The 14932-nt window shown below is 29.4% G+C and overlaps 1 protein-coding gene across 1 annotated transcript; it reads left to right on the top strand.

Moving 5' to 3' along the window:
- Window positions 1–4908: 4908 nt before the first annotated feature.
- On the top strand, window positions 4909–9520 carry LOC148191530 (beta-fructofuranosidase, cell wall isozyme-like). The gene is made up of 7 exons (XM_088102198.1): window positions 4909–5105; window positions 5286–5294; window positions 5895–6751; window positions 7032–7190; window positions 8040–8275; window positions 8363–8453; window positions 9078–9520. The coding sequence occupies exons 1-7, from the start codon at window positions 4952–4954 to the stop codon at window positions 9255–9257; spliced, it is 1686 nt and encodes a 561-aa protein (XP_087958324.1). The 5' UTR covers window positions 4909–4951; the 3' UTR covers window positions 9258–9520.
- The last annotated feature ends 5412 nt before the right edge of the window (window positions 9521–14932 follow it).

The following is a 14932-nucleotide window of genomic DNA, read 5'->3' as shown; positions in this document are numbered from 1 at the left end:
AATAAGAAAATTTTTCTACACTAGTTAAAAAGTGAATGTGATTACATTTTGTAACGAATAAGAAAACTTTCTATGTCAATTTTAATTATAACCAAAAGTTAAGCAGTAACATTTTTGTAATGGATAAGAAACTTTCTATATTGATTTTAGTTATAATTATTATAGAAAATGATGTGTTATTTTTTTATTTGTAAAGAGAGGGTTCCCAAATCTCTAATCTCTCCATTCTCATATTTCTCCATTTTCCTTCTCGTCTTCTTCTCCTTCATCATCTCGCTTCAGTCATGATTTTTTCTTTGATGTAATCAATGTAGCCATCAAAGTAAAAGTAAAGAATGTTCAACACCATGGTCATTACAATCCAAAGTAATGTAGTGGAAAAATTGAAGCTTCATGCCACACCAACCTCCCTGGGAATGAGGAAGTTGTAGATTACATGCATGAAAAGGTTTCTCCAAAAGACATTAATTGAAGTGTCCTTTTTACACTTTGCAAGCATTCTTACAACTACAAATAATTTCTCATATTTTGACAAGCTTGGAAGAGAAGATTATGAATCGATTTATAAGGTGATTTTTTCAATCTTCTGTTGTTTTTGTGACTTATATTGACTACTCGATCATCTTTATTGACATGGTATGTATCAGACATGAAAATTATAGTCAGAGAACAAACTACTTGATTTAATTGATCTGTGCTTTGGTGAAACATGCAACGAAAATATATTCTTCAAATATGCAAATGCTAGACTATTATAAATACAAGATGAACCAAGTAATCCATCCAAAATGTCAAATGCGTGAAAGTTGTTTAAAAGATTAGAAAGAAAGCTTCGTTGTTTGAAATATTTTTTATATTGATTATACGTTTAATTGGTATAAAAAGTAACATTTTTTTACATTGGTATCTATACAGGTATAAAAAACCTTTTTTAACCAGTATAACAAGTTTTTTCTATATTAATTTAACATAAAATTGAAATTAAATTTTTTAAACAATAATATATGCAAATATTATTATTAATTTACGTCTATAATTATAAAATAATAATAATAATATTAAAAATAATAATACTAATACTAATACCAAAACTCATATTACTATATATTCACACAACTACTGCTAATACTAATATTAATTCAAATAATAATATTAAAACTAATAGTAATACTATATCACTAACCATGATGCTAATGCTAATACTTAACACTAACAATAATACTAACACTAATATTACTAATAGTATTGACAATCATACTAATAATACTAATACTACTACTAATATTAATAACAATAATAACGTTAACAATATTAATAACAATAGTAATAATAATAAAAATACTAATAGTACAAATACTATTAATAATAATACCGATAATAATAATAATGAAAATAAAAATATTATTAATAATAAAATTATTTATAATACTGCTACTACTAATATATATATATATATATATATATATATATATATATATATATATATATATATATATATATATATATTAATGCTAATAATGATAATAATTAAAAAGTATATACTATAATAATAATAATAATTAAAATTTGTAAAGTTGTTATAGTGTAGTTGAAAAGAGAAAATAACTGGTAATAACAAATGGCTTTACATGTTTATGAGTGATATATGTTGCATTTAATGTAAGAGTGACTGAATTAAGAGTTATATAATGTGAAAACCCATTCCATACATCAATATCTATAGCCTCCTACATTTCACTATCACCAAACCTCTTCAATATATCTATATTGGGTTACACTGTTTCTTTTTGCACCCCTTTTATTACTGACTGCATCCAATTCTACCAAAAAAGACAAAATATAATTTTTCTTTGCACCACACCATTTTTGTTATCTTTGCCAGAGGAAGAAGAAAAAGAGAATGTGTTCTAGAAAAAATCTTGTTCGACAAATCCAAAATTCACCACATTTATTTTTAAAAAACAAAGATATCACAAATTTTGAAAATTTTGTTCTAGAAAACTAACTTCAAAATGCATTTCACGAGTTCAAGAAAATTTATTATGGAAATCTCCATTCAAAAATCTTATTCATAAATGCTCAATTAAGTTTTAAGCCTGTAATAAATTTAAGGATTTTTAATTGAGTTTTTTTGGTAGGTTATTGAGTACTAAAGTTTTATATTTTTCAATTGACTTATTGTGATTTCTTTTTATAGATAGTTCGTTTAAAAGTTATTGGGGTGCAACTAGAAATTATGAGGGTGGAGAAAGAAAAACTTTAGCTTATTACGTATAGTTTGAACCTTGAAAGTTAAGTGAAGCCTGATTAGAGATTTTAAACGAGGGTTACTCCCTACACCACCACACATTGTTTCTTGTACCATCACATTTTTTTTAAATTCCAAAACTATCCTTTATATTTTAAAATATTCTGCACCTTTTCCTTTTCTCTTGAACGGATGTCGACATCCGTTGAAGAAAAAATTCTTCGACGGATGTCCCACGTCCGTTTAGTTTTTTTTTTTTCTAAGTTTTTAGTTTTTTTATGTTTTTAAATTAATATATAAATATTATTTAATTTTTTTTAAATTATTACTTAATTATTTATAAATTAATTTTATTTTATTTAATAAAATAATTATTATAATTTAAATTATGTATTATTATTTTAAATAATAATTAAAATATATTTTAATTATTTATTAAAATGGATACGGATGTTCACATCCGTGAAGTTGTTTCTTTTTAAAGTTTTTAGTTTTTTATTTTATTATATTTTAAATTAATATATAAATATTATTTAATTTTTTTAAAATTATTATTTAATTAATTATAAATTAATTTTATTTTATTTAATAAAATAATTATTATTAATTTAATTTATGTATTATTATTTAAATAATAAAATAGTTTTTAAAAATTTATTAAAATTGATGTGGGCAACATCCATGAAGTTTTTTCTTTTTAAATTTTTAGTTTTTAATTTATTATATTTTAAATTAATATATAAATATTATTTAATTAATTTAAAATTATTACTTAATTATTTATGAATTAATTTTATTTTATTTAATAAAATAATTATTATTAATTTAATTTATATATTATTATTTAAATAATAATTAAAATAGTTTTAAAAATTTGATTAAAACGGATGTCGCCACATCCGTTGAAGATTTTTTTATTTTTTAAATAAAAACAATAAATTAAAATATAAAATATGTGAATGGACGGATGTCAATATCCGTTGAAGGTGAAACGGATGTTGACATCCGTTTTAGAGTAGGACAAAATTGGCATGAGATGGTGCAGGGAGCATTCGGTGGTGCAGGGAGCATTCGGTGGTGGTGGAGATAACAACTGCCATTTTAAATTAGTGAATGGGTTGGGCTACCACTTGAATTTGATAAAATAATCTGCAAATTAATGTGATTTGATAATTAATGAAAAAAATGAATTAAAAGGTAAATAAAGAACTTGAAAAGTATTTTTATTTCTAAATCAACACTCTCCTGAAAAGTAGCGCGTATAACTTTTGTATCATTATTAATTTTTTGACAATAAAAACATCATATATGAAAACTTTTAAATAAATTAACCAAATAAAATTGTAGAAACAATGAATAAAGTAGGAGTAATAAAGTGAAGAAAATTTTTAGAACTTTTTGAAGTCAAAGTCACGAGAAACATAGTAAAAACTTTATACAAAGTGTTGACCATGTGTGCATGCATATGTATGTGATTAAGTGATAACATAGTTTGGATAAGAATAAGATATATATCAAAATTTACATGATGTGGAAAATGATTTCAAAAAAAAAAATGTACATAATTCACTTTACATTTTTAAAAAACCATATTTAATCTCTATTGTACAAAAATTTATATATGATTTAATAGGTTAGAAAATATATATGAATGAAGACAATAGAAGTTTACAATTTCTAAGGTGACACTTTTCCATACAAACTTTAAAATAAAATAAAATATTTTTCAATTAAAATTAATATATTTTTATTATGTTACGTAGTTTAGTTTTGTCTTCGACATTAAAAAAAGATGATTTTTTTTATTGTTGAAGAATTATCTTGTTGAAGTTGCAATATATATATATATATATATATATATATATATATATATATATATATAATTAGTAATTATGATATAATCTATTGATTTATTGTTTTTAAATATTTAAAATAAGAAATGAATTTTAAGTTTAATTTATAACTTGATAAATAAGATGTATCTTGAGATTATTTATATATTATTATTTGATTTTTTTTTCGACGTAGATCTCGATGAGAAGCTAAGACCATGTAAATCTAGTTGAATATAATATGATTTATGGCTTTATAAGTAAGATGTATTATTTTATGATCTGATTGGACCAGTTGGCTAAATATATAAAAAGAAAATAATGAATTTGGAGGACGAAGAAGCAAATTTTAAGTTTATAGTACAAAAGAAGGGGCTGCTCCTCCATTTGCGATGAAGTAACATGCATCACATAATGCTACACAATTACATCAACACATACAAATTTTACTTTTTACTCTTTGTGTATTTACTTATTAATCAATACAATTATTTAAAGATTAATTAATATATTATTTTATTAAAAATATATTGTGACACTACATTGTAAGTTTTCCTTCTGTTATGTTTCACTCTAATTTCTGTTTCTCTGTACCAAACATAGAATAAAAAGAAAAAAAAAATACTGTCAAAATGAAGGTAAAAGTTTTAGATGTCTCAAATAATCATTCTTTATTATGAGTTTGACATCTCACTAATTTTTTTTATGCCGTGATAAGTCTTCTCAGTGTTACAGTACATGGCGTTATTTATTATATGGGATAGATTATAATCAGTTATTGAAAATTATTTTTGCAGGTACCATGTATTATCTATATAAATAGATAGTTTGAGTTCACCTGCTTCCTGCAAGACATTATCACATAACAACCATGACCATCTTCATCTCTGCCATTTATCTGTTGACTCTCTTTTCTTCCTTTTATGGCACTGCAGCTACCCATCTTCACACTCTGTCTTCTGATTCTTATAATCAACCTTACAGAACAGCTTATCACTTCCAACCTCCCAAGAATTGGATAAATGGTATGTACAGCATCTTTCCTTCAACTCTTCTCAAACTTTCTCTTCTACCCTTTATTCCTTTCTTTCTATTCTTTTCATTTTCTTTGTTGTTCAAATATTTGATGTCTCTAACATACAGTTTCTCTTGTTTTTTGTCATTTGACATGCTAAATGGACATGTGGGTGTGTTTGGACTTGCAGATCCCAATGGTTAGTTCAGTTTTCAGTTCTCTTGTGAATCTCCCTCAGTGCTCCTGTTTTTCATATTCTTGTATATATAGTTACCTTCAATCCATATTGTAGCATCATCATCATCCTATTCTCGTATGCATCTGGTTACTTCAGAGTTTCTGGAAATTCATGATGGTTGAAACGTTCAAATGTATACAAGAAAACTGATGTTTCCCAAAGTGTGTTGAACGGGACTTACAAAGCAAGTACTATATAACGTAAATATATGGAGCTAAATCTCTAGAGTAGGGCCAGAGAAAAAGAGAAAAAAATGAGCATGTAATTGATGAAGAAGTTTCTTCCATTTTGGTCGGCTTTTTTCTATATAATAAACGTCATGCATATAGATAAAAGTGAAGTCAGAAGTACCAAGTTTTTCAATGTTTCTGTCTAGTTTAAAAATATCATGTTAACAGAGACTAAGTGTCATGGCGTGATTCTTTTGAATAAAATAAAGACAAGACGCGTAAGAAAGAGTCATTATGATGAATCTAACAAAAATAGTTTAAAGAATTAACAAGTTGATACGTGTACTTGTTTACCATCTCTTATTATTGTCTTTACTTGGTGGCATTTTAGGACCATTGAGATATGGAGGACTTTATCATCTGTTCTATCAGTACAATCCTAAAGGTGCAGTTTGGGGAAATATTGTGTGGGCACATTCGGTGTCAAAGGATCTTGTGAACTGGACCCCACTAGATCCTGCAATCTTCCCATCTCAGCCGTCTGATATAAATGGTTGTTGGTCAGGATCAGCCACACTGCTACCTGGTAATGAACCAGCCATTTTATACACTGGAATTAACCCACAGAATCAACAAGTCCAAAACTTGGCCAAGCCTAAAAATTTGTCTGACCCTTTTCTCAGGGAATGGGAGAAGTCTCCAAAAAACCCTCTAATGGCACCAACTAGTGCTAATGAGATCAATTCGAGTTCATTTAGGGATCCCACCACTGCTTGGCTAGGCCAAGATGGCCATTGGAGAGTGCTTGTTGGAAGCAAAAGAAGAACTAGGGGAATGGCACTTTTGTATAGGAGCAAAGATTTTTCTGATTGGATTCAAGCCAAACACCCTTTGCATTCAATTCTAGGCAGTGGAATGTGGGAGTGTCCTGATTTTTTCCCAGTTTTGAAGAATGGCCAATTGGGTGTTGACACATCTGTGAATGATGATTATGTCAGGCATGTGCTCAAGGCTAGTTTGGATGACAGAAAACATGATTACTACATGATAGGGAGCTACAATGCTGCTAAAGATAAGTTTATCCCAGATAAAGGGTTTGAAGAATTTGTTTTAAGATATGATTATGGAAAATACTATGCCTCAAAGACTTTCTTTGATGATGGAAAGAAGAGAAGGGTTTTGCTTGGGTGGGTGAACGAATCATCAAGTGTTGCTGATGATATCAAGAAAGGATGGTCTGGAATCCATGTAAGTTGATTGCAACAATTTCTTGAATTTTTATCATTGGTTTGCTCACCGTGTTCTGAAATGAAGACAAAACTTGATCAAATCAATGAGTTTTGTTGACTCTAGGCTCAAATAATTAGAGTTTTTTTGGGCATGGTTTGTGGTATAGATGTAATGACATTGTTTAAAATAACATGAGCCAACTCATACATGGCTCCACAGCTTTTTTGTTTTTCTCTTTCCTTTAGAAATTGAAGTTGACCTCAAATAGTTTGGTGAATGATGCACATGTGTTTTGCAGACAATTCCAAGGGCTATTTGGCTGCATAAGTCTGGTAAACAATTGGTACAGTGGCCAGTAGAGGAAATTGAAAAGCTACGAGCAAAACCTGTCAATTTGCCACCCCAAGCCTTAAAAGGAGGCAAGTTGCTTCAAATTAATGGCGTCACTGCAACACAGGTAAGTCTTACTTGTTAGAATTTAGTATCAGTAGTATTAATGTATTAAAGGTTTTAAATTATGTATATAATCAGGATCGATGAAAACTAGGATCAAATGTCACAAGGTTATATATGTTTTTTTCCCTAAAATTATAACTTAGATTTTAATTTTCTCTTTTTATCTCAATTTTTTTATTTTGTTAGGTTATTGGAGGGATGAAATCCTCCTCATCCAACAGTGTCAATTATTTTATAAGGTGACAAATGACGAATGATGTTGATCTTTTAAGAAATTGACCTTTCAAAAACTCGTGGTTCTATTTAGTGTCATTTGCCATTTGTCACTTAAAAAAACAGTCAATTGTTGGATAAAAAAACTACATTTATACATTTTTTTTAAATATAAATGTTGAAAGTCTATGAGATAAGACCAATTTATAATTTATAAGTGAGTATAAACTTTATCCTACAAACCAGTTTTGTGGGATTGAGTTAGGCTTAAAAATTCACTTCTAACAATAAAAATCTAACTTAGGTCAAAGTTTGATATAAAAATAAAAGCCAAAATCACATTATAACCGAAATGATATTTTGATACACTTAAATTTTTTATATTTATTTTATATTATCCTTCTTTATTTTTTAGTTTTAAAAGTTTTTTTATTTAAAAGTACAAAAATTTACTTTTTTTTATAACTATTTTATTCTTATAATATGTGTCAAATCAAATCTAAATCTATATCATCCTATCATTAATCTATAGTTTTGAGCCAAAAACATATATAACTATAATAATAAATCACTTCTGCATGACTATATTACAGTAGTACACTTTTAACATAAAAGTTAATAATTCATCCCTTTGCAGGCTGATGTTGAAATTTCATTTGAAGTGAGTGAATTGGGAAAGGCTGAAAAATTGAAGTATTGGACTGAGCCCCAAATTCTATGTAGCACAAAGGGTTCATCCCTCAGAAGTGGATTGGGTCCTTTTGGTTTGCTGGTTTTTGCTTCAGAGGGATTGCAAGAGTTCACATCAGTTTTCTTCAGAATATTCAGATACCAACACAAATATTTGGTACTCTTGTGCAGTGACCAGAGCAGGTTAATTTGTTTGTACCCTCTTATTATTTCCATCAACTCAACTTCTCTTCAAATTCTTCTAATATCATGCAAATGCATTCATGGCAGGTCTTCCTTAAATAAGAACAACGATTTGACCACTTATGGAACTTTTGTTGACGTGAATCCTCTTCGGGAGAAGCTATCATTGAGAACCTTGGTATGTTGTAACTATAAAGTATGAACTTTAAATACATAACTTAAATAGTAATGACAGGATGATTATATAAAACAATGTATGCAGTAAGAGTTATTTCTTGAGATTCCAAGTGTGAGTAGTCTTAGATTGAGGAGAGATGAGAAAGTAAATCATCGTATAAGGTTGAAGATCCATTAATCCATTGTCTTAAGGTTTTGGATAAAAAATGGTGTCAATTTCTTATGTAGTTGGACTCAGGTCTCATTGATGTTGTACTTCTCCAGTGAACCTCTTTTTCCATAAATCCCATCTAAGTGGTATTAGAGTCACGTTAGACTCGGAAGAGTACAAATCAAAAGTCTTTTTGACAAAGGTAAGCGTGTCAATTTCTTATGTGGTTGTGTTCATCTCCGCTGTAAACCTCCCTCCTCCGTAAATCCCATCTAAAGCTTTTCTCTCTTTTCAAAAATGACTCTAATATCCTCTGCTAATCTGACTCTTCTCCGCTAAAACAAAGTAAGACATAATGATTCACGTTATTTGGAGTACAATAATCAAACATGGTTCTAAAGATTTTCATCTTTGGTTACTTTTTTTGTTAAATAATTATGATTTTTCTAACGAAGTAGTTTCTCTCTTACACAGATTGATCATTCAGTGGTAGAGAGTTTTGGAGGAGAAGGAAGAGGGTGCATCACTGCCAGAGTTTATCCTACATTAGCAATAAATGATAGAGCACAAATATATGCTTTCAATAATGGTACTGCAGATGTCAAGATTACAAGATTCAGTGCTTGGAGCATGAAGAAAGCTTACATACAGTGAAATTATGCAGAAAGAGATGAAATTTATCAGTGCCTTTAAGTATCATTAGGCTAACAATGATATGCATGTCATTATTCAAATTAAAAATTTTATAAGCTGACAAATTAAAAATATTATTTAAGAAAAATGATGTCACCAACATATTTTATTGTTTATTCTTCAGCTTTAACTGCACCTTGAGAATGATCCATGACTTGTGTAAGGATTATCTTATGTTGATTCAAATACATTTATGATTATAATAAGGTTTTCGATGATAAATATTTCTTAGTGGTCCATTCTCACTTTATTATATAGTCATATAAGGAGATTGTCCTCTTGCTATCATGTCTTCATGTGAGATCACACAATTATCTTATAAAATTCAATAAAAGAAGAAGAAATAAGAATTGGACTAAAATCTTGGCAGTAACTTTCGATGAGCTAAATCATATCCATGATAGAAAGACCGTGAGAAGGTTGACTCCATATATAGTCTATTTATGTTCTTTCTAAATTTTATACTATATGTATGAAATGTTAAAATTGTTTATTAATTTAAGGGTTAAATATGTTTTTACTTCTTAAACTATCAAGCGAGTTTGTTTTTAGTCTCTTTTTCAAAGTAAGCTATATTTTGATCATTCTTTTTTTTGTCCTTCAAAACCAACGGTTTTAAAAAGAAGCTGAGCTGACTAACAGTGGAGTGTCACGTCAATTTTTTTTTCTGTCACTCCTGCCATGTCAGCATCTCCTTCAACCCTTCTCCATAGAACCCTAATTTCCCTCAGCCGCAAGCCGCCGTCAATGCCGCACTGCCAACACAATGTCGCGTCGGCTAGCCACCATGTCGCCATGAAGCCACCGCCGCAGAAACCTTAGTTGTCGCCATCCTTCATCACGCACCTCCACCATCAACACCCACGCAAGCAACCTCATTGCGCCACCATCGAACGCGAGCAGTAACATTAGGAGTTCAATCTCTCCGCCACCACTCCCCCTTCATCATTGCGAGGCCGCCATCAAAACCTCGTCATCCTCCAAGCTCGCATCGGACCACACCATGAGCAATCATTCGCCGTTGTCGCGAGCCTCCACAGCCATAACCATCAGAATTGCAATGCCGCAAGCAACGCCGCGAATATTCAAACGGCGAAGCTCCTCGCGACTTTCTCCTCCTGACCTACAAGACAAAACCTAGAAAACGCAGCAACCCAAAAAACCCCAAATCAAACCCAGAACATAAATCCTAACGCATGCCTTGAGCTCGCGCAACCCCCACAACGCCTCACCACCTCCATTCGCAACGCCATCAAACCTGCAAGCAGACCCTAAATAAGAACCTCCAACATGCTACTACAGGGAAGAAATTCCAGCGCGTTTCTCCTTTGCGACAACAACCCTTGTGGGTGCCAAGGCCTTTGCCGCCGGGGTGATTCTGGTCACGGGATTCGTCCACATGCTCTCTGATGCCACCGAAGCGCTCCTCTGTATGTAGTCCCTCTGGGTTGGCATTGTGTTGGCAGTGCAGCATTGACGACGGCTTGCGGTTGAGGGAAATTAGGGTTCTGTGGAGAAGGGTTGAAGGAGATGCTGACATGGCAGGAGTGACTGAAAAAAAATTTGACGTGGCACTCCACTGTTAACGCCGTTGGTTTTGGAGGACGAAAAATTATGATTTCCTTAAGGAGAATGATCAAAATGTAGCTCACTTTGAAAGAGAGACTAAAAATAATTCACTTAATAGTTTAAGGACTAAAAACATATTTAAATGTGAAAGGGACTATATAATTTTTGTTTTTATGTTTGGTTGTTTTAAAATGAAAATATATGTAACAGAGACGTTATTTGAGTCATGAATATATATTAAATTTAATTAATGAGTGTAATGGATTATTTTAAAATATAAAAAATAATTTCAATTTTGTCAATTACAAATGATTAACCCGTTTGAATATAAAAATATTAAGTTGAATAAGTATGCTTATGGAAATATCATTTTTTTTATAAAAGAATAATAAATTAAAAAAAATGTTAAATTTTGTGAATTAACAATAATATTTCATTTTAATAGTTTAAAATAAATGAAATAAGACATTTCATAATAATATTTAAAACAGATAACTTAGGGTGTAAAGTATATTAATACAATCATACAAAAGACATGACTATAAAAATATGACATTTATACAACCATATGAATATAACAAAATCATTATACTAAAACTAACCACCTATGCTCCTAAAGCATCCTACAACTCTAACCACCGGCTCCATATCCTTTAGAGGTGTCTCTCTACCTACATCTTAATACGCTTACATTACTAAGCTGATTATTGTGAAAGAAAGAGACAGCCATAAATAAGACAAACAAATACATGAGAATAAACTAATTTGCAAAAGGAACGTCATATATTAATAAAACATGTGGTATCACAATAGAATGCACTCCAAACCATCATATAGATCTAAACGATATAACTAAAAACTCTTCTAAACTCAATTATCTATATTTATGCATTTAATGTCAGAATCACGAGAGACATGCACTTATAGTGACCTCTATTGTTCTATAGAAGCCATTGCCAATGAGTTTCACCCTACCACTCATAAGGTTAATCCCCTTCACATCCTAAGCCATTATTATGCTTTTAAACTATGACCTTATGCTATTATCACCATATAACTCATCACACTATGAGTGTGAATAATTATTGTGTCAGGATATCTCCTTGCTTGAATCCATACATTAATGTATATACTAAAGAAAATACAACAATAGGATTTTTCCATGGAATTCCCTACATTTCATCAACTCATATATCCACTACAACTTTGCAACATCAATTATATCCACCATTAAAACATGAACATCAATAATAACAACCGTTAGAACTATTAAAACTAGTTAAATTGCAAATACAATCGACAACAAAATTGATGCCTAGTGGTACCTAAGGCGTGCTTAGAGCTGGTGTGACAAGGGCTCATTGCCCATGGAGCACTCAACGGCTTGGGTTGGTGATGATGAAACCTAATGCCCAACGTCAAAATACCACTATAACTCCTAGAATAATGGTACATATTGTTGGACCCTATCACAAATTGGCTCTTTGAGTTGAAATTTAACACTATCGCTCAACACTCCAAAATGTCGTTCAACGCCATGATAACAAAAATGATGAATTATAGTGTTTTAGATTGCTCAACTGCATAGACTGATACTTTTCACTCTAACTTGCCTTAGTTGTTTCAAAAACAATTTCTAACTAGTACCAATATATCCCATTGCACATTCTAAAACTCTCTCAATCAAATCAACCTCATATAAACTAACAAATCCAAAACAACACAATTAAACACAAATAGACTACATCAATTATATGAATCAACCAACTTTCATTATCATCACATACCAACACAAATATTAAATACAACATGTTTCTCATAAATCATAGACAAACATCATAAATAAATGACATACTCAACAAATTAGAAAGTACAAATCACAATCGACAATAATTCATAACACATGTTTCAAGCACACATAAATTACATTACAGATAATAATTAAAACATAAAACAACATATAGAGACGACAAATTTAGCTTCCTTAACCCGTGAAAGCACCTTAATTAGCTCTAGATTCTCAAAAAACCTCTAGCTTCATATGATGCTCTATCTATTGAAACACCACAAAAACGATCATGACATATCGTTATAATCACTAATTAACAGAGACTCATATTGATGATTTAAAGAGAACATACAAGCATGAAAAGTCCATATACAAGATGAAACAAATTAGACTATAGAGAAAGATAGAAAACTCGACTTATATGATTAAAGAAACTGATCATTACAAAACGAAGAGATTGATGTGAAATTCATTTTTATCTCGAATTTTTAATTAGACAAACAAAGAATGAGAACAAAACTTCTTTACAAAACTTATTATTTATATAAACTTTTTTAATATTAAAATAATCAATTCTCACCTCAATTTCTAAAATATATTTTCTATATCTTGAATTAACTAGTTAGATAGGTCTCTCAAATGTAATTTCAATTCAAAATTAAAAATTGTTTTTAGATATAGTAGTTTTAAATAAAAAACTAATTGGTGGATGTACCAAATAACTCAGAGCATATTTGGATACAAATTAAGTGTTTAGATATTTTTAATTAAAAATGTAAATTCATTGATAAACAAAATTCTCAAAAATATTTTAAATTTTTATCCAAAGATATGTAAAATGGTTTCATCTCCTGTTATTTATTGCGAGGAATGCTAATAAGACCTCTTCTTAGCATCGGTAGGTTTTCAACATTAATGCATTAACTGCTTTGCCCAGTCAATTTTTTTTTCTTTCTCAAATAATTTATTTCTGACACCAGTTATTGACTTGAAAAATTCTAACAAAATGGTCCAAAGACTTCATATTTTTCTTTCTCTTTTTTTCCTACTCTTTGCATCCCAGACTTTGGAGTGAAAGATTAAATCTTTCCTTAGTTTGAACCATTCACAAATTTCTACGTAATTGGAATAATTGCTGTGACAATCAAAATTGCGAGCATGCAGGATCCAATAATGTTAATGATTAACTTTATCATAAACTTGTGTATACGTAATTCATGTGCAAGAATAAATATCTCAACTTCATTCATGGAAAGAAGATCATAATTGCTTTCAATAACAAAAATTACCAGACTATATTCTTCTACTAAGCCTTCAACTGGTTGCCTCCATAAAAGAAAATTAGAATCACTCAATTTTTCAAAAACTTGTTTTCTTCGTCATAGGACAAATAATGTAGTCTGGAATAATCTTTACTTCAACAATTGTTTAATTTCACAAAATCGATCTGTATGATGAGATTTACACCAGTACCATATTAAAATTAATGATTTTAAATTTAATTCAATCCCACAAAATCGGCTTGTATGATAATATTTACAATCCACTTATATATTATAATTTGACTCTACTGAACCTTTATCACAAAACAATTAATTCACCTTACAATAATATTAAATTTAATTAATAAATGTAATTATGTAATTTAAAATGTAAAATTAATAATAATTTTAATTTTGTCAATTACAAATAATTAACCCGTTCGAATGTTCAAGTTATTAACTGGAATGAGTAATTTAATGAAAAATATCACCTTTTGATAAAATGTCCAAGTTATTAACTGGAATGAGTATTTTAATGAAAAATATCATCTTTTGATAAAAGAATAATAAAATTAAAAAATTGATTACATTTTGTGGATTGAGTAGTTAGACAGGTCAGCCCACTTTATCAAAAGTAATTTAAATTGAAAATTAAAAGTATTTTCTAGATATATTCTTACTAAAAATAGTTTTATTTAACAAATCTAATTGGATATATCAAATAACTCAGAGTATATTTAGACAAAAATTAAGTGTTTTTATATTTTTTATTAAAAATGTAAATTCTTTAATGAGAAAAATCTCAAAAATATTTTAATTTTGTATTCAAACATATGTAAAATGGTTTCATAACCTGTTATTTATTGCAAGGAGGAATGCTAATAACACCTCTTCTTAGCATTGGTTAGGTTTTCAACATTAATGCATTAACTGCTTTGCCCAGTCAATTTTTTTCTTTTTTCTTTTTGTTTTCTCAAACCATTTATTTATGACAAGAATGTGCAACTGTACATCTT

Source organism: Vigna umbellata, chromosome 11 (assembly GCF_029865625.1).
Source record: "Vigna umbellata cultivar VRB3 chromosome 11, Vumbellata_1.0, whole genome shotgun sequence".
Lineage (NCBI taxonomy): Eukaryota > Viridiplantae > Streptophyta > Magnoliopsida > Fabales > Fabaceae > Vigna > Vigna umbellata.
The sequence above is the reverse complement of the archived record's forward strand: the minus strand, read 5'-3'. Positions and strand labels throughout refer to the sequence as shown.

Excerpts from the sequence above, each read along its gene's own strand:
- LOC148191530 (XM_088102198.1), top strand. The coding sequence starts at position 4,952 with ATGACCATCTTCATCTCTGCCATTTATCTGTTGACTCTCTTTTCTTCC. Across the intron at positions 8,276-8,362 it reads TTGTGCAGTGACCAGAGCAG|GTCTTCCTTAAATAAGAACA; the intron begins GTTAATTTGTTT and ends CATTCATGGCAG. Across the intron at positions 8,454-9,077 it reads AGCTATCATTGAGAACCTTG|ATTGATCATTCAGTGGTAGA; the intron begins GTATGTTGTAAC and ends TCTCTTACACAG.